Source organism: Panonychus citri, unplaced genomic scaffold (assembly GCF_014898815.1).
Source record: "Panonychus citri isolate SS breed McGregor unplaced genomic scaffold, ASM1489881v1 Contig00002, whole genome shotgun sequence".
NCBI classification, from domain to species: Eukaryota; Metazoa; Arthropoda; class Arachnida; order Trombidiformes; family Tetranychidae; genus Panonychus; species Panonychus citri.
The window spans coordinates 42,830-63,646 of NW_026515407.1; the positions used below are offsets into that span (position 1 = coordinate 42,830).

Below are 20,817 nucleotides of genomic sequence, written 5' to 3' on the forward strand. Positions count from 1 at the left end.
TTGATGTGGTGGATGATAATGGGAAAATACTTGAGATGTTGATGACACAAACTCTCTATCACTCATCACATAATCGTTTGTCGATAATAAGAGATGAGAATAACCAACTTTATGGAATTTTTTTTTTCCATCATGATTCTGATTAGTAAAAGTTCTTGAGTCTCTTTCAGAGGAATCTACACATTTGTTTGGAAAATTTCCTCAAATTCGCTGGATACCATTTTCAATCTCCATGAGAACTCAAATCGATAACTTGACCAACTGCCCGAACGGTTCTTTTGGAATCTATTACATGTAAAAAGTAAATGAATAAGTCATGATGAATTTCAATACTTTTTGTAAATTCAATTTCTTTTTGCTCTGATATTTTCCATGTGATTTTTATTGCTCAAGAAAATTGTTTCTTTGTAAACAACAATCAAGTAAATTATTAACATGGTTTCTTTGATTGCTTTGTCTGCAAAAGCTTACCAATCAATTGAATTGAATATATTACGATTGAACTTTTCATGTTTTCCTATTAACTTTTCATGATGTTTTTACCTCTGAATTTTTTTCCAGAACAAAAATTTCTTGTTTCCATTTTCTCTCTGCTTAGTATATTACCATCATGCACTTTTACATGGTAACTTATCGGTTTCAATTTTCATTGGAACATACAAAAGATACAGTTCTGTCTTTTGATCAGTTTTCAGAATAATCTCTTGACCATTTTGTTCAGAGAATTTTTTTACAGACTAAAGTTACAAGAAGATGAAAGAAAACGATAAAAGTTCATAAAAACGATTGACTTTACCTGAAATTCAAGTCATGATGATAGGCTCATGAGATGATGAAGATATAAAAGACTTGAAATATTTGTGAAAGAAAATTCTGGTCAAATTGAATTCCAATGATTTTCCGAAATTTTCTCTCCATTGTTTTCCATTATCATCGTTTCACTAGAGAAAAGTAGTTGATCATTATATCCCTTTAATCCCGTTCCAGATTCACTAATCCCTTTTTCACTTCATCTTTTATTGTGAAAGATTAAGTTTCGTTTTTTCAATTTTCTTTACACTATTAACCTGAATTCTCAAGTAACTAGACCTTTTTTTTCTCGGGATAAAATAATATTCTTTATGTAACAATCGAGCCTCTAAAGTTTGAATTCCATGGATTTACCTTTGTTTTCATGAACTTTTTTTTATTATCGTTTTCATGATGAAACAAGAACATCAACAATCATTTATTATCACAAGATATTGAACATTAATCAAAGTATAAAAGGAAGAAAAGTTCTGAAAAGTTCTGTAAGATTGGAAATCTTTTCAATATATATAACATTAATCTCTTCTCAGAATAAGCGATTTCATCTAAATTGTTTCAAATTGTTTGTTTATTTGATTTTCTCATCTTATAAAAGTCAATTGTGATTCTAATTACTATTGATGTTTTTATTTATCTCTTTTCCTATCTGATGATATTCAGTTTCCCCTGTTTGTAAACCTTTCCAGGAAGTTAAATTTGGTGTAGCTCGTAATGAGATGGTCAATATAAGCTGTTCAGTTGATGCTGATCCAGATGATGTTCAGTTTAATTGGATGCTCAATAATACCCTGGAAACTGTTGAGATACGTTCATTTACCTCAAATTCAAGTCTTTCCGTAGTTTCCTATGTACCAAAGTATAAAAACTCCTATGGTGTCCTACTTTGTTGGGGATCAAATAAAGTGGGTGTCCAGACTGACCCTTGTTCATATCAAGTGATTCCAGCAAGTAAGTAACTGGCAATAAAGAGAGAGAGAAAGAGAATCAACTTTTTTTTCTGGACATTGTCCAGCTCATGGAAATTCATGTTGTAAGAAACTATTGAAATGCTATAAATAGGATTGCATGTTCAGTCTAAATAATATAATACTGTGAACATGTTGAGTATCATGAAATTTGGACAATAAGCTTAGTTATTATTTTCTATTTCTGGTTACAATTAATTCAAAGTCCAAGGACATGAGTGAGTTGATAATTTCATGGAGTAGACAATGAAAACCATGATAGACTTTGTCTTTGTTTCTTTGGTGAAAATGAAAATTAGATTAACCTTCAACTTTGGTTATTATGAGCATTCAATTGAACTGATGTTGCTCAATGTCTATGGATTTTTTTTTATTGTTATGATAAATAAGCTTTGATATATTTAGATGGTTGGACAATTATACTGGACAATATAAATGATACAAACTAACAAGGTTATTTACCTAATTGTTTCAATTTAATCATCTGTCCTTTGGTTGATTGTATTACAAGGTTATCCCGTTAATCTTGTCGACATCTTGTTTTTTCATGTCAATCTTTTCCAGTGGATTTATTTTCCTTATCATCATTCTCATCCCTCTCTTATCATCCTCCTGAACAATTACTTTTACAATATCCCCCAGAACTTCATGATAATAATAATAACCATGAAAACAAAAAGTTCTGACAGTTTTTGTGAATCCATCTGAGTGACACCTCATTTGATTGTTGTTGCTGTTGAGACAGTTTTTGCTTCATTTTGCTGAAAGTATTTTTTTTTTGTTGAGTTCTAATCGCTTTGCCGAGTTGTTTTTACATGAACTTCCAAATTATTTTGAGTTGTTTCTGAAAAAAATGTTTCTTTTCATCTGAATGAAACTTTCATGATACAATTTAACACGAACTTTGTATCAAATTCAAAGGTAATCTCAAGATGAATTTGAATATAACTTTTTTTTTCGATGGAAAAAGTTTACGATATTTACTTTCAATACGATTTGATATTTTTCTCCCTGAAACTATGAGTTCTAGGAAATGTCTAGACGGTGAAATTGTTATCGAAAGAATTGAATGAACATTTAATGGATTTTCATTGAAGAAATTAAACTTGGGAATTTGTTTCATTTGGAAAAATTATTAATTAATTTCCTTTGGCTTTGAATAGATTGAAATTCTGAACGAGTTGTCGATTGTAATCATGATAATCTATTGTTAAATTGTTGTTCATGTTAATTGTAATCAAATGAGTCACACATACACACTTTTGGTGTAAGTTTCAATTCCCTGCTCAGAGTTGGATATAAATTATGTTCTTATGAATAGATGGAGAGACAATGACTTTCATGAGATGAGAATGATGATAATACATTAATAATTGTGATGATGATGATGATAACAATAAAAATGATAACAATATATAAATGCTTCTTCTACTTTAGGAACAGTTTAGTTGATGATGATAATGATGATTATAAAAATGGAGAAACAGGGGAAGTTTATGGAAAATAATAATGGATGGAAATTCTTTGGGATAAAATTTTCTATTCTCAATGAGCAAGATTGTTCCATGTTCCATATTTTTTCATAGTTTATTTCATAATTTCCATCTTCTCATGGGAATTGTCACGCTCTCTTACCACACCCCATCTAAATTGTTACTCCATTTAATCCATTTGGCTCAGAAAAAGACACAACCATGAAAATGAATGTCATGTAACATACAAGAGAGAGAGAGAGAGAGACCGATTGGGTGGTGGAACAATGAATTTGATATACATTGATATGCATGGGATAAAGGAGGTAGATCGCTTAGGAAAGATAATGATTCAATTGGGAATGAGAAGCGATTCCAATCCCTGCGGCGGTTCTGTTGAATTCTGATTTTATTTGCAAATTTAACATAATGATGGAAATTTGAATTTGTAGCAAAAATTGATCCATTCATGATCTGGAGTCAACTCGATAATAATAGAATGTGAAAGTTAATTTAGAATTGATTATTTCCATCTTGATTTCTAAACTTATTTTTCACTTTTTTCATATTTATATAAGTTGAATATTTCCGTGTTTCGTTTATTTCTATTATTTTTTTCTTATATCAATATACTTGCTGAATTTTTCTAACCCCAGACATCTAATAGAAGTTGCTGTTATTCTTGTTATTGAATCGATATGTTATTTCATTTCTCATTCTTTCTCCCTGAATCCATATCCAGATCTCTCATACCTCTGAATACTACATGATCTGTATTACAAATCCTTGATTGGATTGCTTTGACAGGATTAGTTTATCATGATGGACAGATGATTGTTCAACTGTATGAATCGGGACTTATCAGGTATTAACAGAGGACAAAAGATGAAGAGATCAAAATGAATCTCGAATTAGTAATAAGAAGGACAAAGAAAAAAAAAGAGAAAAAGTTCTCGAACCATGAAAGATATTAACAGAATTGAGAGCTATCATGAAATGATGAAATACTCTTACTGGAACATAATGTTGCAATCTTCATGATGTTTCGTGACAATTGAAATGAAATCTCAGGAACCACCTAATAGACTGAAAGTTTTGCAACAAAGCGAAAGGTAAAATAATATCAAAGGTAAACAGATATGAGAAAAAGTTAAGTTATAGTTTGTCTTTGGAACTTTTTTGTTCTAAAAATCATTCTAAGGTTCAATTTCTCAGGTTGGTGTTATAATCATGACGATGATATATGTTATTATTATGCTCGAACATTATTATTACAAAGTTGTCGACTTTTTCTCACTTTTTTTTTCTCCGTTGAATGAATTTGCTGGTTCACTGATTGATTTCTGATTGAAAATGTGATAACTACATGAATGAATCTGAGAATTGTTAGAAAACAAAAAGTTCTAGAGTTGTGAAACCAAAAACATGGAAAGGTAACAATTGATAACATGATAAGTATTTGAAGAACCATTTATTATCCTATTCATTGTTCAGAACCATGAGAATTCTGGCAAAATTTATTATCATTTGTCGAAGTTACAATTTGTTTCTACAATGTTTTTCCAGGAGATTTATCATGAATCATGTTTTTCTATTGAATGAATTTGGGATACAAATTTTTAATCTTATATAATATTTTCTTCCTTCTCATTTGAAAGGTCCTCCTGATTCAGTGACCAATTGTACCATTCGTAACCAAACTTTGGATTCCCTAAGTGTCTCATGTTTACCTGGTGATAGCGGTGGATTGACTCAAATATTTTTCCTCGAAGTTTATAATTCTGATATTCAAAAGCTCCATTGGTCCACCGCAAGTCAAGTGCCTTCATTTTATATCAATTCCTTCCCAGTTCAACGAGGTTTACTCTCAACATCTATGGTAGCAATAAGAAAGGTCGAAGTCCATCCGTTTCCTTGACCACTTATACACTTAATTTACCTCAAAAAGAGGCTAAAAAACAAGGCAAGTTATCAGAATAATGAAAACGATTGATACTTACATCAACTTTAGTTGACCTTGAAATTTTGGTACTCGAAAGATAGACTGATTTCTTGAGATGGTATTGGATCTAATCTCATGGGAATTGAATATTAGATGGGAAATGAAATTCTACAATTTTGATAAAAAGTATTACAAAATAAGATCAGAAATTGATGATTCAGATAATCAAGATTTAAACGATTTCAAGATTATCTTTTCAGTTGTCATCCTCAATCATTTGTCAGTCTGTCATGAGATATTATCAGAATTGATTTTTCCTACTAAATCTTATCCTTGCCTAGTCTGTTTCTGATATCTTCTCATCAATAACCAGAGGATAAATTTTGCAATTTCTGAATACTCAACTTCTGTAATTCCATGAAATGTATTCATTTCTAAATCGATGTTGAAAGTTATCATGAAATGAATTGACAATGAGCTAAATAATCTGTTTACCTTGGATTTTAACTGAAAGGAAGCAACAGTTTAACACTTATCATGAATTATACGAACTTTTTCCATGAGTATATTAATCATGACTTTCTTCTTGTAAATTCCTGAAGAATTTTATGAAATCAGTTCGAGAATAAGAACTTTTTCTTCTACTCTCCTTTCTCTCATAAAGCTTAATCTGAATCTTTATAAGATTGATGATGATTCGATGAAGTTAAGTTAATAATAATGATAATCAGTTACCATTCAACCTTAATGATTAAATAAAGTTCTTAGAACTTTTTTTAGCTCGAACCTTTGAATATAAATTCAGTCGATTTTGCCATGAATTAGGAAAGAAACTAGGAGATAGAAAGAGAGAGAGAGAGAGAGAGAGAAAACATCTCATGATGGAATAAAAAAAGATTACCATGTGAACGAAATGATTTTCTTTTCGATATTCACTTTAAGTTCTAATACTTTGGAATCGAACTTGAAAAAGAAATTTGTGCAAATTCTTTATCTCATTAAAAACATTTATTTCCATCAAGAAAAGTATCATGAATTTCATATTATCGCATTAGGAACTTGAATCATGAAACTTTGACATGGTAATGATGAAATTCACCATAAGATAATATCTTTTTCATTCCAATAATAATTCAAATATGACACTAAGACTATGAATCATAACCCTGAGAATTGTAAATAAAACTGATCTTTAATCAGTTTTTACATTAGAAAAGGTAAAATTGACTCATTAGAATTCAGTCTTTATGAATCAGAATTTTTTCTTTTCGCTGATTTTTCCATAGTTCTTGTAATTGTTATACATCCGAGGCACATGACGTTAACACCCTTGTGAATCTGGTAACATGATAATTTTCATCCTGATCACTGAACATACTGATTACATTGTTAAAGCCTCATCTTGATTTCACCTGATGGCTTCATTTTATTTGCTCATTTAGTCCTAACAGTTAACATTATTATCTTTATCTTCATCATCAGTAACTTTATCTTCATTTTTATCATGTTGATCCTTTCAGAATACAAATTAAGATGAAGGTGGGAATACAGGGAGTGGGAGTTAGAAGCCTCAACGATTCCCTTTGATTAACTATAAATAACTTTGCTTTTTTTTCTCATCTCGAATTTTTTTTTCACTTTCATGTTACATTGCCATCTTAACCATGATATTCAACATATCTCATGATTACAAATATCATGTCATCATATTTATCATGGTGGTGGAAACGTTGGCTCATGATAATGATAAACAGAATCAACAGAATCATCGTTCCAGCCAATAATTGGAATTCTGATTGGAATTATAATAACAAGTTTACTCATCATGTTCGGAATTATGATTTGTATCAAGATACGTTCAGATAACAATTCAATTAGTAAAGGTAAGTTTACGGTAAAAGGCAATTTACACTTTTGCACTTGAAAGAAAATTATTCAAGTTCGAGGGAACAAAGTTCATGATGCTCATGATGTTTATGAATTCTAAAGCTAAGCTTCTCTTTATCTCTCTATCTCTGAAAAAAGAACAATAGTTGGAAGAAAATTCTACCAATCATGTTAATGATGATGATTTGCATTTTGTTTTCACTTTTTCTACAAAATCGAGATATAATCTCATTAGATTTTTATCTTATTCTCAGTGTGAATATTATGAATTTTGAGATAAACGAAAAGTACATACGAAGATAATCATATTCTTTTGCACTCTCTCTCTCTCTCTCTCTTTCTCTCGTCGAACTCACGATTCTCTGAACTTTTTCGAAAATGTAAACAGAGAGAAAGAGATAAATTTATATATGAATGTTTGGAATATTATGTTTATTATGTTTGAGTTTTTTTCGAAAAAAAAGTTTGCAAAGATAATCTTGATTCTCAGTCAGATAAATTTCTCACTATCATGGAAGATTTTCATTGAAATTCGGTTGACTAAATTTCCACAGACTGTAATTAATGTTACAATTAAATGGGTTTAGGTTTTTAATCAGATAGAAAATGTTAAAACAATTAGTTTCGCTTCGTTGGAACGAAAAATGTTCAACTGAAATTTATAGCAACAGTTTAAGTCTCAATTTGGAAAACTTTCAATTCATTTTATTCCAAATTTAATAGAACTTTTCTCATCAAATTCGGACGATGGAACATCATCATTATCAAAAGAAGAAGAGAAAATTATTTTTAACTTTTCGATTTTGTTTTCCTTCAACTGACCAATATGAAGTGTCCATTTTTGATGATTTTCTTCATGGGTCATCACCAACATCGTGTAAATGTTATTAACTTTTTGACTTGTGACTTATGTTTCAAGAATTAATTTCCACCGGCGGAAAATTATTTTTCAACCTACTTTGAATAGTAGAAAATAATATCCACTATCCCTTATGAATAATAATTATATGAATGAATAATTATCTTCATTATGATTCATGATACTATCACCAAGATTATCATGGTTATTAGTTTTTTATTCATTTTTGTCTTTAGATTATTATATAAATTGGATTCATTCATTTTCATATATTCATTCATTCACTCATTATTTTTTTTCACTTTGACCAATCATCATCATCACCATGAGATTAATTCAGTTATTATCATGAAGAAAATAATGTTTCTTATTGTTGATGAACTTTTTTTTTCATTTTCTCTTTTCATGGAAAAATTTCAATAATATTCAATCGTAATTATTATTATCGTAATTCTCAGCTTGAAGATTATTCCTCTAGCATCCTAATGACATCTTCATGATGGTTTTTCATGGTAATGATAAAGATAATTATCTTGATTGGTTTCTATTGTTTTTCATCTCAATATTGTGACAGAACTTTTTTTTTCTCCAACATTTGTTGGCTCAAATTATGAACATTCAGTTTTGGTGAAAAAAAAAGTCTCATGGAAATGATTATCATCTACATGATGATAGTTATCATGTTATCAAGGAACTGGAAGTTATTTGAATGTATTAAGACAAGAGTTAATTCTGATATAATTATGCTAATGTTTGATAATTATTATGATGCTGATGATGATGATTATCATGATTATCATGATGATGAGTTGGGTAAATGTTTGAATAGTAAATGTTGTGTGTAAATTGCTGTTAACTGTAGACAATTAATTGAGCAAAGATAATGATGTTCAATTATCCATTTACCTTCATGATGATTATGTTTATTGTTATTTAAACATTTCCAACTGAATCCCAGAATTCATGATAACTTTGAGAATCCATGAATACCCTTCAGCATAGAGCAACACCTTCTAAAGAGTATTTTCTGAAAAAAAAGAAGCAAAAAATTTTCCAATCTTTTAAATGGTAAAATTCAATTCTTTTTCTTTTTTTTTGTTCAGTTCTATTATCCTAGAATTCAGTGTTACCAACATGAAACCATTTCCATCATTGACTCTTTACAGACAGATTAATGATGAGAATTTGTTATCTCTCCCACTTTTTTTTACCCTGTTTCCATTTTGTTCATCATGATGATGATGATGAGGTTTCATTGGTTCTGAAAAATAAGGTTACCCTGTTGTTGAAAAAGTTGATTCTTGTGATTCAGTTTCATTGAATCATTTTCAATCACCATTAACATCAACTGATGAAACTTTTGCCAACCTCCATCTCCACCAACCCCAGACTCTGAGGTTTACCCCTGTTCATGATGTGATAAAAATTCATGACGATAATAACCATCCCCTAATAAAACGAGTTATCTTTATCATCGAGTTTTTTTTTCTGTCCTACTTATTTTTTCTTCATGTTCGAATATTTTTTTATCTTCTCTGATACAATAGATTTAATCTTTAAAGAGAGAGAGAGAGAGAGAGAGAGAGACCATATCTTCATCCCATGTTGATATATTCTCGCGCAAGATCCTGAATCTAATTCTGATAATATTTTGGTTCTTTTCTGCTTCTATCAGCTTCTTCATTCTCATCATTTTTTCAGTATCTTTTTTTGAGTCTCTTTCTCTTAGGAATTCAGAGCATTCTAAGTGAACATCATGGGTGGAGTGGGAAAGCATGATGATGATGATCGTCATTTGAAAAGCCATGATAATCCATTACAAACATTGAACAAAATTCTTGTTCCTTCTTAATCTTGTAAGGGTGACTTTTTCCTCTCTCTCTCTCTCCTCTTTCTCTTTCTCTTTCTAGTTTAATGATTTGTCAATTCATTTTGATGAAGATAAAAGGATGACAATGAGGATGAGGAAGAATATGATGAAGGATGAAAATTCTGATGATGATGATGGTGATGAGATAAAATGCTCAGATAAGGAAAAGAAGCTGAAAGAAGAAAAAAACAGAAACTCTGATTTTTTTATCATTCGTCAGTTAAAGTGTCTTGAAAGTGACTATCCAATCGTGAGGGAATTGGCATTCAAAGGGTATTCAGTGGGCACATGTTATCTTAAAATTGAGAGTCCAGAACTTTTTTTTTTCATGAACTCTCAGTATTTTATTAAAGAATTGAAAATTGAAATTGTCACTTAAAGGTCAGGTCAAGCATGGTCAAATTATGATGAACACATAGTCTAAAAAGTAACAACAATAACATATACTTACAGTGGACAATAAACTGTATCTCCATTATCATTGGATTAAAAATGGTCAACAATAACAAAAATGACCACTTTAAATGGTAATAGCCATTGATGACCATTTGAAATGTTTAGACCTTAAATTGTTACACATTAATTGAATTACAACAATTTATTCTTGAGATACAAGAAGGAGAAATGACCAATTGACCAATGATTTATTTACGTCAATATTATTTGATGATGACACTTATCATCCTCGAATCTCAGATGATAATCATCTTTATGATGATGATTATGAGATGATAAGTTAATCAAATGCTGTCTATTCAAGAGAGTATGAGAGAGAGAGAGAGGGAGAGACATGGATACATGATAATAAATAACAATTTATTTCAATTATCAACATTTATACGGATTTAGAATTAATTTGAACATAAATCATCATTAACCAGAATCAATTATCATGATGATTGTCATCCAATGATGATGATCATTACAAGACAATTAATACTAATCGTAAACTCTGTCTTTTTTTTCCTTGTCTCGCTTTCTAATTTCATGATTAAAACTCAGATGATTCTGGTAAATCTGTTTGCTCAACAAGGTAAGTTAACAAGAACTGATTTTAATGAACAATTTAATCAAGAACATGAGAAGGATCATGATGGCGATGGATTAAATGAATTGCTTGGAAAAACATGGAATATTTTTCATTACCTTTCTCTTGCTCATGTTAATAAACTTGAAACTTTTGTCAGAACTTTTTGAGAGAAGAAGAAGAAAAAAAAGAATTTACAAAATTCGATAACATGGAAAAACGAAATAGGAAGCAACTATTTATGGATCATTAAACTTGATCAGGTTGAGAATCATGATTAGCATGATAATCATTATCATGGTGGTGATTGTACATGTATATATGTAAACAGGGTGAAAATTTTGTTGCTCGGTGGGTTTAATGACATTAAAAGTTATTACCATGAAAGAACCTGAGTAAATTCTGTATTCAATGATTTTCTCATTTGCAAATTGAATTCTCATTTTTCTGTCTCCTCTTTTCTATCACTGGCCTGATTTTTTTCCCTGAGATTTTGTGGTTTCTTTTTCCATGAGGATAAAATCATTTCATCCCTATTCCTCTGAATCAGAATCCAAAAGTTCTAATAATAATGACATAAAAATGACTATGATTTTCCAGGGGAATCATTTTTTTTTCTCTCTCTCTCGTTCACCATGATAACTCCTTCTCTTTCACAATAATGAGAATAATTTTTCTTCTTTTACTTTTCCATCATAATTCATGATGGATTCATATGACGATAATCAACCTGAATGATAATCAGCTGTATGGTTGATGATAATGTTGGCAAGTCATCAGCTCATCATCATCATCAAGGTAAATCTGGTGACTTTGATAAGATTGAAAATACACTGGATCCATTTAAAGGTTAGTCGGTTGCACGAAATTAATTAGAATTGAATGAGTTTTATCATGAAATCTAATCGATAAGCTTATTAGAATTGAGAATATATTCAATTATTGACAATTGTGGGGGTGAAAGATGAATGGATGATTAAAGGTGGGTAAGGTTTTGGCTCTCTATTTCTTATCTTCTTTGTTTTCTTCCACTCTGATTGACTGAATGAGAGTATAAAAGCAAAATGAATGCTGATGAGAAAAAGAGATGATATTATTAAGAAAACTTAATTAAACGAGTAGATAGAAGCTGAGAATGCTGAAAATGATGAAGAAAAAAGTTGTTGGAACTTTTTTTCTTCTCTTTCCATTTATTAGAACATCAGAATATTAGGTTACATGGAGATAGACCCCTTCCCTTAAATTTGTCATTCACCTTTTTCTTTCACCTTCATGGTGAATTTATTATATTATCACATTCATCTATATATTTATATTCAGAATCGAGAGTGTGTCTCCTGTGAATGATTCTGTTAATGTGCAAATGTATTTACGCGGCGGAAAAGTCGATGAGTTTGAAAGGGGAACATCATTAGAATGTAAAGTAAGCTGTTAATCTAATAACATATCGAATTAACAATTAAAAGAGATTCTTACAATCAGGTAGAAAAAGAAACTCCCGGAAGAGATAAATTTTTACGTTCTAACCATTGGTGCTAACCTTTAATTCAATTTCTACACATATCGAAAATCAGCTTAAAATTAAATTGTTGAGGAAATTTCCAAGTTAATTGCTTGAAATGGTTTCTTTTTGTCTTACTGATTGTCTCCAATTAACTAAACAATTGATTAACTTGCTCGTATTTGTGATCTAATTGCTTGATGTTTAATCTTAATCGCCTTATCAGAGTACAAGGAGCTATACGATTCAATGGATTCTGGATTCAATATCAACCTTATGAAACCAATTTCAACAAAGATTTCATACAAGGTGACATATCGTTTTTATCAACATCATCTTTGTTCAACCCTGACATTGAATTGAGAAGACGAGTCATGATCTTTGAACTTTTTCATGTTCGATCTTAAAAAAAAGAAAAGAAATTCAAAAAAGCAACATTTTCTTTCGTTTTATTTGTTTTTCTCTTCTTCGATCTATTTTCCTTTCCTTTTCTTGAAGATTCTCAAATCCACCCTGTCTCTCTCTCTCTCTCTCTCTCTCTCTCTCTCTCTCTGCCTCTTCCTCTCTCTTATCCTGAACTCATACACTCAGGAAATTACTCTTGAGCATTCAAGCAGAATGATTCCCAATCCAATGATGTTAACCCGATATCAATAAATCCCTCACCTTTACCATCTAAATTATATTGTTAATCTTTATCCAAACTCATCATTTCCGTTTCCATTTGTTTTCTTTCTCCCCTTTCCTCTTATGAGTGTATCATTTTGTATCACTTTTCAACCTCCTCCCAAGCCACACACATACACACCACACTCTCCTCTTCCAATAACATCCACTTTTATATGGTAAATTCATCAATATCTTGAGCCAATAATCTGATCGTTATTTTTATATCTTCCTCATCCTCTTCCTTATCATCAAGTTGATCATCATCTTAACCCATTACTTTTTATTATTTTTCCATCTCCCATGATATTTAGGATCCATTGGATAAAATGATATCTTCCTCCGGTGGAGTTGTTTCAACCTCTCCCACTGTTAATAACAACACCGATGTTACTTATGCAGAGTTATCCCTTTTTTCATCCCATCATCATCATCATCATTATCATCATCATAATCAATGTGATAATATCAATAACAATAATAACAATTTCAATAATTCAACCAATAATAATAATAATAATCATCTAAACAATAATAATAATACCAACAATTCAGGAACAATTTCCCGCCGAAGATTGAAATTTGAACCCACTGAATATGCTACAATTGAATATTTAACAAGCACCACTAACCAACAATCAGCCAATAATCAACATCATCTAAATCATAACAATTTAACAATTGATTCAACGGGTAAACACCAGGAAAATATAAATAATAATAATCATAATAAACTGGACAATCGGTCAGCATCAAGCTTTAATAATAATATTAACAATAACAATAATAACAATCAAGGGATGATAATGATGACCACAACAATTGAACCGGAAACAGGGGAGATGATGATGATGACAAGAACAGCCAACAATCAGTTGATTGCTGATGGTTGTTCAGAGACTGAAGTTTCAATTGAAACTCCGTTAATTGAAAATGTTAAACCAAATTACAGATCTCATGATATCATTGTAAGTATTTAATTGTTAAAAAAATCTTTACGATAATTAATTAATAGTTTTCATCGTCAACGATAATATGAAAAATGATTAATGAATTAAAAGTAATTCACTTTAATTTCATTCATATTCTTAATTGTTTATTGTCATTCTAAGTTAATTTAATGAACCATTTTATTATTATTGATTTAGAAACTAAATTTACTTTTAAATTGATTTTGATTCTAATGGTTGTGTGATTAAGGTTTACAGTTGATTGTTGTTGGCGATGATTTAAATAATTTCATCATCAAATCTTTGATTAAGGTTTTCATGATTGGTAAAATTATTTAAATTGTATCAAAATCAATTTGATTAGTTGATTGTTACTTTAAAATAAATGGTTACAATTTATTTGGAATTAGTTTTTTATCCGATTCTAATTAATTATCAAAGATTTTTTTCTTATTATAATTAGTGATTAATTGATTGTCCAGATAGCTTTTTCAGTGGATTTAATTGTTGAAGAAAATGTTTGTCAACAATTAGACTAAATTGTTACAAGTTTAAGTTTAATTGAGTTGAATTGAAATCCAATCAATACCTGGATTGGTTAAGCCTTAGGATTTAAAGGATTTTATTTGATTTGTCTTTCTGCCAATTGTAATGTTAACATGATTTATAAATTGTATTGGATTGGATATGGGAATTACTTGGAAATCAAATTGAGATTAAATCAACTAGACTTAATTGCTTTGGTGTGTCAATTACTTTAGTCTTTGTGTATCAAGAGTCAAAGTTGATTACATTGAATAGGTTAACTTTCAATTGATTAGTTGATTAGTTGATCAAGAAAAGTAACAAGGAAAATAAGGTCAATGATTAGAAGGCTGATAATCAATGATTTAAATTGTGATTCAATTTCATTTGAATCAATTACCTTTTTTCCAAAATTCACAATTTAATCAAAATTTACAGTTGAAGGTTAATCAATATCTGTTGTATCAATTAGAAACAATTAATCTCTTTAATTGTCAATGATTTATTAGAAAATTTCTTCTACAATCTTAATCAAGTTTCCATGTTAATTATCAATAAGTTAATCGAAAACTTTTTCTCAAATATTGAATTTTTCTTCAATTGTCTTGGTGTAAATATTTAATTTCTTTAATTGTTGAAGATTATTAAGATAAATTATCTTGTATATTTTACTTAATTAACTGATGCTTGATAAGATCTAATAATTGATTATTTCTCTATGCAGATACGAAAGGTTTCATCAAGTGATTTAAGGATCGCGACTCCAGTTTGATGTAACAATTAACCGTTAATTTAATAAATTAGCATATCGATTGATCATCTGATCATATTTACTGGAATTATGAACATATAACTTGATACGATTTGCATACATCAATCAATCAATCATCCAGGAACAATTATAATTGGAAACCATTTAGATGCCTTGACTTATATCAACAATTAATTTCGATTAACTAATTGTCTCAATAACAGTTGACCAAATATTTGATTATTTTGTACCGAGATGATTTGTTTACTTGGACCAAAGATTGAAGCAGTTAAACACCACGAATATCGAGAAAATATCAACAAGTACATTCGAATGTCCATCTTTGAACATTTAGTTCTCGATTTAAATGTAAATTATTTTTCTAATAATCAAACGATACAATTTTCTTTGTAATACATTTCTATTGATGCTCAACACTTAAATGAGTAATTTATTTTAAAAGAATATAAAATTCATGTGATTAAAATACTGAATTTGAATGTTTCCCTGTATTTGATTTCGAGAAAAGTCAAAAAAAAAATCAATCGATTTCAAGAACCAAATGATAAATAATAAAATGGACGAAAAAATTACAATCACATTAAATGTTTCTTTCGATTATTTAATTGGTCATGAATTTTTTTGAATAAAAATTGGAATTTCAGTCTCAATTTATTTTTGATTCATCATCGATCGGTTTAGTTTTGAGAATTGATTAATAAAGGAATTTTTATCAATCGAATTGCAAATTTTTCTGGTTCACATTTGAAATTCGCGCTCAGAATTTTTGATTTTCTCTGTTTCCACCTATCGGAACATTCTAGTAGATTTGGTGATCTGCAGCATGGTTCATATTTAAACCGGTGAAGTTACAGTTAATTTGATTGTCAATTAATCTTAATTGTTTTGCGATACTCAATCTTTTTTCATTCAATTATGGTAAGTTAATTGTTACCTTTGGTCATTGGTTCCTTGTGGTGTGTTGATTGTTGTGATTTTCTCAATTCTATTTGGAATTTTTTTGATTTTAAATTTTCTCTTTCACGTGTTTTTTTTGTGGTTTTTGCTTTTCTTTTTCTCATAGGCTGGTCTAGGAAAACGATTAATTCCTCTATTTGACCGAGTGTTGATTGAGAGATTTGTACCTGAGGTGAAGACCAAAGGTGGAATCATGATCCCGGAAGCTGCTGCTGGTAAAGTAAATTCTGGCACTGTAGTAGCTGTTGGACCTGGTGCAAGGACCGATGATGGTAAAGTTGTTCCCACCGCTGTTAAAGAAGGTGACAAAGTATTACTCCCGGAATATGGTGGACACAAGATAGAGTTCAACTCGAAAGAATATTTTCTTTTCCGTGAAAATGAAATTTTAGGTAAATGGTCCGAATAATTTGGTTTGACCTAGTTGAGTATCAGCCCCGTACATCATCTAACCAGAATTCCTTAGTCCAAAGATATTAGATTTCTATTAGAACTTTACAATTCATGTAACCACAACACTTAAATTTTGCCATTTTGGAATTAAATTACATTTTTTTCGTAGAAAAAAAAATCATTCAAAAATGATGTCAATTTTCTTCGGCTAAACCAATTTATTCTTTAATTGTCAATCTTAATTATCTTTACAATCTAATCACAAATAGAATTGGTAAAAAACCTTCAACGTGATTTCCAAGCGAACTGAAGACAAGACCTTGAAAAGAATGAAAGTTAAGATTGTTACCATTTACATCCAATTGATGAAATTAATCTTCAGTTAATTACACGAATAAGAAAGTTGATCAATTAACCTTTTTCACGTTCATATAAAAGACAATCGATTCATCCATTTAATTTTAATTCTCCGCAATCAAAGACTTTGTTTTGTTCATCTTTTCCTCTCTCCAATTGATTGTCTCAATTTTCACGGAGAAAAAGTCATGATGATTTTAAGCCGATTCTCTTTATCAAAACAGTTAATTTCTTGCAATAATTTACGATTTATTTCCTATTCAAGATTTAATTCAATTCCATTGACCTCTAGTCATTCCAATTTCTCACAATCAACAAACCAGCGAAGATTCAATTCATCCAAATCATCGTAAGTCTACAAATTCATTTCTATTCATTTGTTTATTTCTCTTCTAATTTGATCTTTGTTTTTGTTTTGATTTTCTTTTCTCTCTCAACCAGAACTTTCATTCTTCACCCATACTCATATGCTTATGGTGTTTCTCCAGCTAATCTAGAATATTATTCCATTGGTGATGCTCTACAATTAAGTTCTGATCAACGTGAGTAATTAAAGGTCTCGGTGAAGGTTTTGGCGATCAGCTGATTAGAGCCTAAGGTTTACTTTTCCTTTACCTTAATGATAAGATTAATTTACTTGATTTGGTTTCTCTTTTTAAAGGTAATTCCCAACCTGCGATAATTAGTGGCCATCAGAAAATAGTTAAATCATTTGGTGATCTAAATAAGGAAGTTAATCAACTGGTTGATTCATTTGATTCTGTCCTTGGATTGACTAAAGGTGATGTTGTCTCTTTGTGGTCATCAAATTGTTATGAATGGATATTAATTCAATTGGCTTGTGCTCGCTATGGATTAATTTTGTGTACCCTTAATCCAGTTTACAAATTACCCGAACTGGAATATGCTCTTGCCAAGTCGGGGGCCAAAGTTTTATTCGTACCTGGTCAGTCTTCCCAACAAACGGTGGTCAATGATTTCGCCAACATAGCGAGTAAATTGAATAGGAAAACTAATCCAACTCTTGAGAAATTGGTTCAAATGGATGGAGACAATTTAACTTCATTAGAATTTGACAAATTCCCTTTAAATCAATTGTTATCATCGAGTGATGGATCAACTACAACTTCATTAAGAGTCAATAGTGATGATCCAGCGATCATCATGTTCACTTCGGTAATACAGATCAATCCGAATACAATTACCAACTTTTCATTTCAATGTTTCTAATCATAGGGAACAACCGGTAAACCTAAAGGAGCCTTATTATCACATTGTAATCTAATCAACAATGCACAATTAACTGCTCGAAGACTTGGTCTTGATGAACCAGGAACTGTTGCCGCTATTCCAGTTCCTCTTTTCCACATCTTCGGTCTTGTCTATGGGATCACAATGATGGCCCGAATGGGAATCACAATCACTCTTTCTGGTTATCGTTACAATGTTAAGAGTTTGGTTGAGACAATTAATGAAAATAACTGTTCCCATGCAATGATTGTTCCAGCGATGACGATTGATTTAATCAATTATCTAGAGAAAAACAACATCACTATGCCTTCACTTAAAAGTTTGTATTGGTCTCAAATTGACCTCGAACAATCAAACTAATCACCATTTTCTATTTTTAATTGTAGCCGTGATCACCGGTTCAGCTCCAACCACCGTTGAAACTGTTCATAGATTCTTGAAAGTAAATCCTCACACTGAGAATTACCTTATTCGTTATGGATCCACAGAAACTGGTACTGATTCTAAATTTAATTGCTGCTTGAACGGCTTTAATTAAACTTTACTTTCTCTCTCTCTCTCTCTTCGAGGTGGATGTATGACGATGCCTCACCGTGGAGATAAACCCGATGTAACTAAGGATAATGTTGGCACCCCTTTGGAAATGACTGAGGTTAAAATTGTTGATCGAAAAACTGGAAATATCACCAAAATCGGTGAACAAGGTAAATCAAATCAAATTGATCGATTGTCCAATAATTACTCTTAATTTAATATTAAATCTTCTTTAGGTGAACTTTATGTTAGAGGTCATCATGTTATGTTGGGCTATTGGAAAGACGATGAGAAAACAAAGGAAACAATTACAAATTCAAATTGGTTCATCTCCGGGTAAGGAATTGGGAATTAAGGCAGAGGAAGAATTTTTCAAATTGACTATTGTATCTCAATTTCTATCTTTCTAAATAGTTTTTTTGTTGTTTGTTAATTGTGTTGATTGGGATGGTGTTGTTGGTGAAGATGATGATGATTATGAGCTTATCATCCCATTCACTTTGATGATCATGATTTTGAATAAAAAAGTTTCATTTCCATTGACACGGCAAAGGGAAAAATGACACTTTTGGTGACAGATAATGAGGTTTTTTTTTCTGTAAATCTATCGAGTTACTATTTCTTTTAAGAACATTTTTTATTCTCATCTTGATCATCATTCTTATCACTATCATCATCATCATTATCAACATGAGATTCATTTTCTTTTTCTCACTGTTCTCATCAATTTCTTATTACTCTCTTTCGTATAAATTGTTATCTAGTTTTTCGAACTTTTTTGCAGATCATCATAGTTCGAATTGAGTTTTACTATTTTTGAACTTTAACCCTTTCCTCTAGTTTATCATGTCGTTTTCCCTCCTTAAATAAGAATCTGGAGATTCAACATCTTTTCTCTCTCTCTCTCTCTCTTTCTCTCTTTGATGTTAACAGTGATATCGCCACAATGGACGAAAATGGTTATGTAAGATTAGTCGGACGAGCCAAAGAATTGATCATTCGTGGAGGTGAAAATGTTTACCCAAAGGAGATTGAAGAGTTACTTCATCAACATCCACTGTCCTTGAAGCATTTGTCAGTATTTCTTAATCCATAATGATTAATAATCGATAATCTAAATTTAATAAGTGAATTATTTGAATATTTTTATCTTTCAGGTTTGTGGTGTTCCGGATGAGCGAATGGGGGAAGAAATTTGTGCTTGGGTTAAGCTGAAAGACGCTGAGGGTGCAAAAGATTTGACGGTCGATGAAATAAGAAAATTCTGTAAAGAAAAGGTGAGACTAAATCTAAGAGATTAAATCTTCAATTAGAGAATTAACTATTAATTAGAAATTTTGTATTTTCATATTTTCCAGATTTCTTATTTCAAAGTTCCTAAATATGTACTATTCGTCGAAGATTTCCTCGAACTCCAACTGGAAAAGCTCAAAAATTCATGATGACAGAGAAATCGATTGAAATATTTGGACTTTCTTCGAAATGATTAACTTATTTCAATAAACGGGATCCATTCGATTGTTATTGATGTAAAAGTTATGCATGATTCTAATCAATTATTTCTTTAAATATAAGTAATGAACTAAGTTAATAAATGTATCAATACTTTAAAGATTGGGACCAGAGTAAATTCAAACTCTGTTGATTAATTAATGAAAGTTAAAGAAAAGTTGATCAAAGATGTGATGTTGTCTCTTTGTGGTCATCAAATTGTTATGAATGGATATTAATTCAATTGGCTTGTGCTCGCTATGGATTAATTTTGTGTACCCTTAATCCAGTTTACAAATTACCTGAATTGGAATATGCTCTTGCCAAGTCGGGGGCCAAAGTTTTATTCGTACCTGGTCAGTCTTCCCAACAAACGGTGGTCAATGATTTCGCCAACATAGCGAGTAAATTGAATAGGAAAACTAATCCAACTCTTGAGAAATTGGTTCAAATTGATGGTGACAATTTAACTTCATTAGAATTTGACAAATTCTCTTTAAATCAATTGTTATCATCGAGTGATGGATCAACTACAACTTCATTGAGAGTCAATAGTGATGATCCAGCGATCATCATGTTCACTTCGGT

The 20,817-nt window shown here is 30.5% G+C and overlaps 3 protein-coding genes across 3 annotated transcripts in view; all 3 read left to right on the forward strand.

Annotated features, from left to right (window-relative positions):
• LOC128387136 (cell adhesion molecule DSCAML1-like) overlaps positions 1-15,885 on the forward strand; it is a 48,667-nt gene extending 32,782 nt beyond the window's left edge. Inside the window, 9 exon segments of the mRNA XM_053346313.1 lie at positions 1,471-1,758; positions 4,906-5,085; positions 5,088-5,210; positions 6,944-7,072; positions 10,808-10,838; positions 11,578-11,681; positions 12,560-12,642; positions 13,314-13,967; positions 15,199-15,885. Coding sequence (XP_053202288.1) covers positions 1,471-1,758; positions 4,906-5,085; positions 5,088-5,210; positions 6,944-7,072; positions 10,808-10,838; positions 11,578-11,681; positions 12,560-12,642; positions 13,314-13,967; positions 15,199-15,246 — 1,640 coding nt within the window. The 3' untranslated portion in view covers positions 15,247-15,885.
• Positions 15,886-16,011: 126 nt separating this feature from the next.
• On the forward strand, positions 16,012-16,774 carry LOC128387141 (10 kDa heat shock protein, mitochondrial-like). The gene is made up of 2 exons (XM_053346324.1): positions 16,012-16,164; positions 16,310-16,774. The coding sequence occupies exons 1-2, from the start codon at positions 16,162-16,164 to the stop codon at positions 16,610-16,612; spliced, it is 306 nt and encodes a 101-aa protein (XP_053202299.1). The 5' UTR covers positions 16,012-16,161; the 3' UTR covers positions 16,613-16,774.
• Positions 16,775-16,910: 136 nt separating this feature from the next.
• On the forward strand, positions 16,911-20,353 carry LOC128387150 (medium-chain acyl-CoA ligase ACSF2, mitochondrial-like). Its single transcript, XM_053346329.1, is given in 11 exon segments — positions 16,911-17,302; positions 17,395-17,495; positions 17,615-18,129; positions 18,190-18,523; positions 18,591-18,698; positions 18,774-18,908; positions 18,975-19,074; positions 19,672-19,816; positions 19,896-20,015; positions 20,097-20,136; positions 20,139-20,353. Coding segments are annotated over 11 exon segments (1,845 nt in total). The 5' UTR covers positions 16,911-17,141; the 3' UTR covers positions 20,225-20,353.
• The last annotated feature ends 464 nt before the right edge of the window (positions 20,354-20,817 follow it).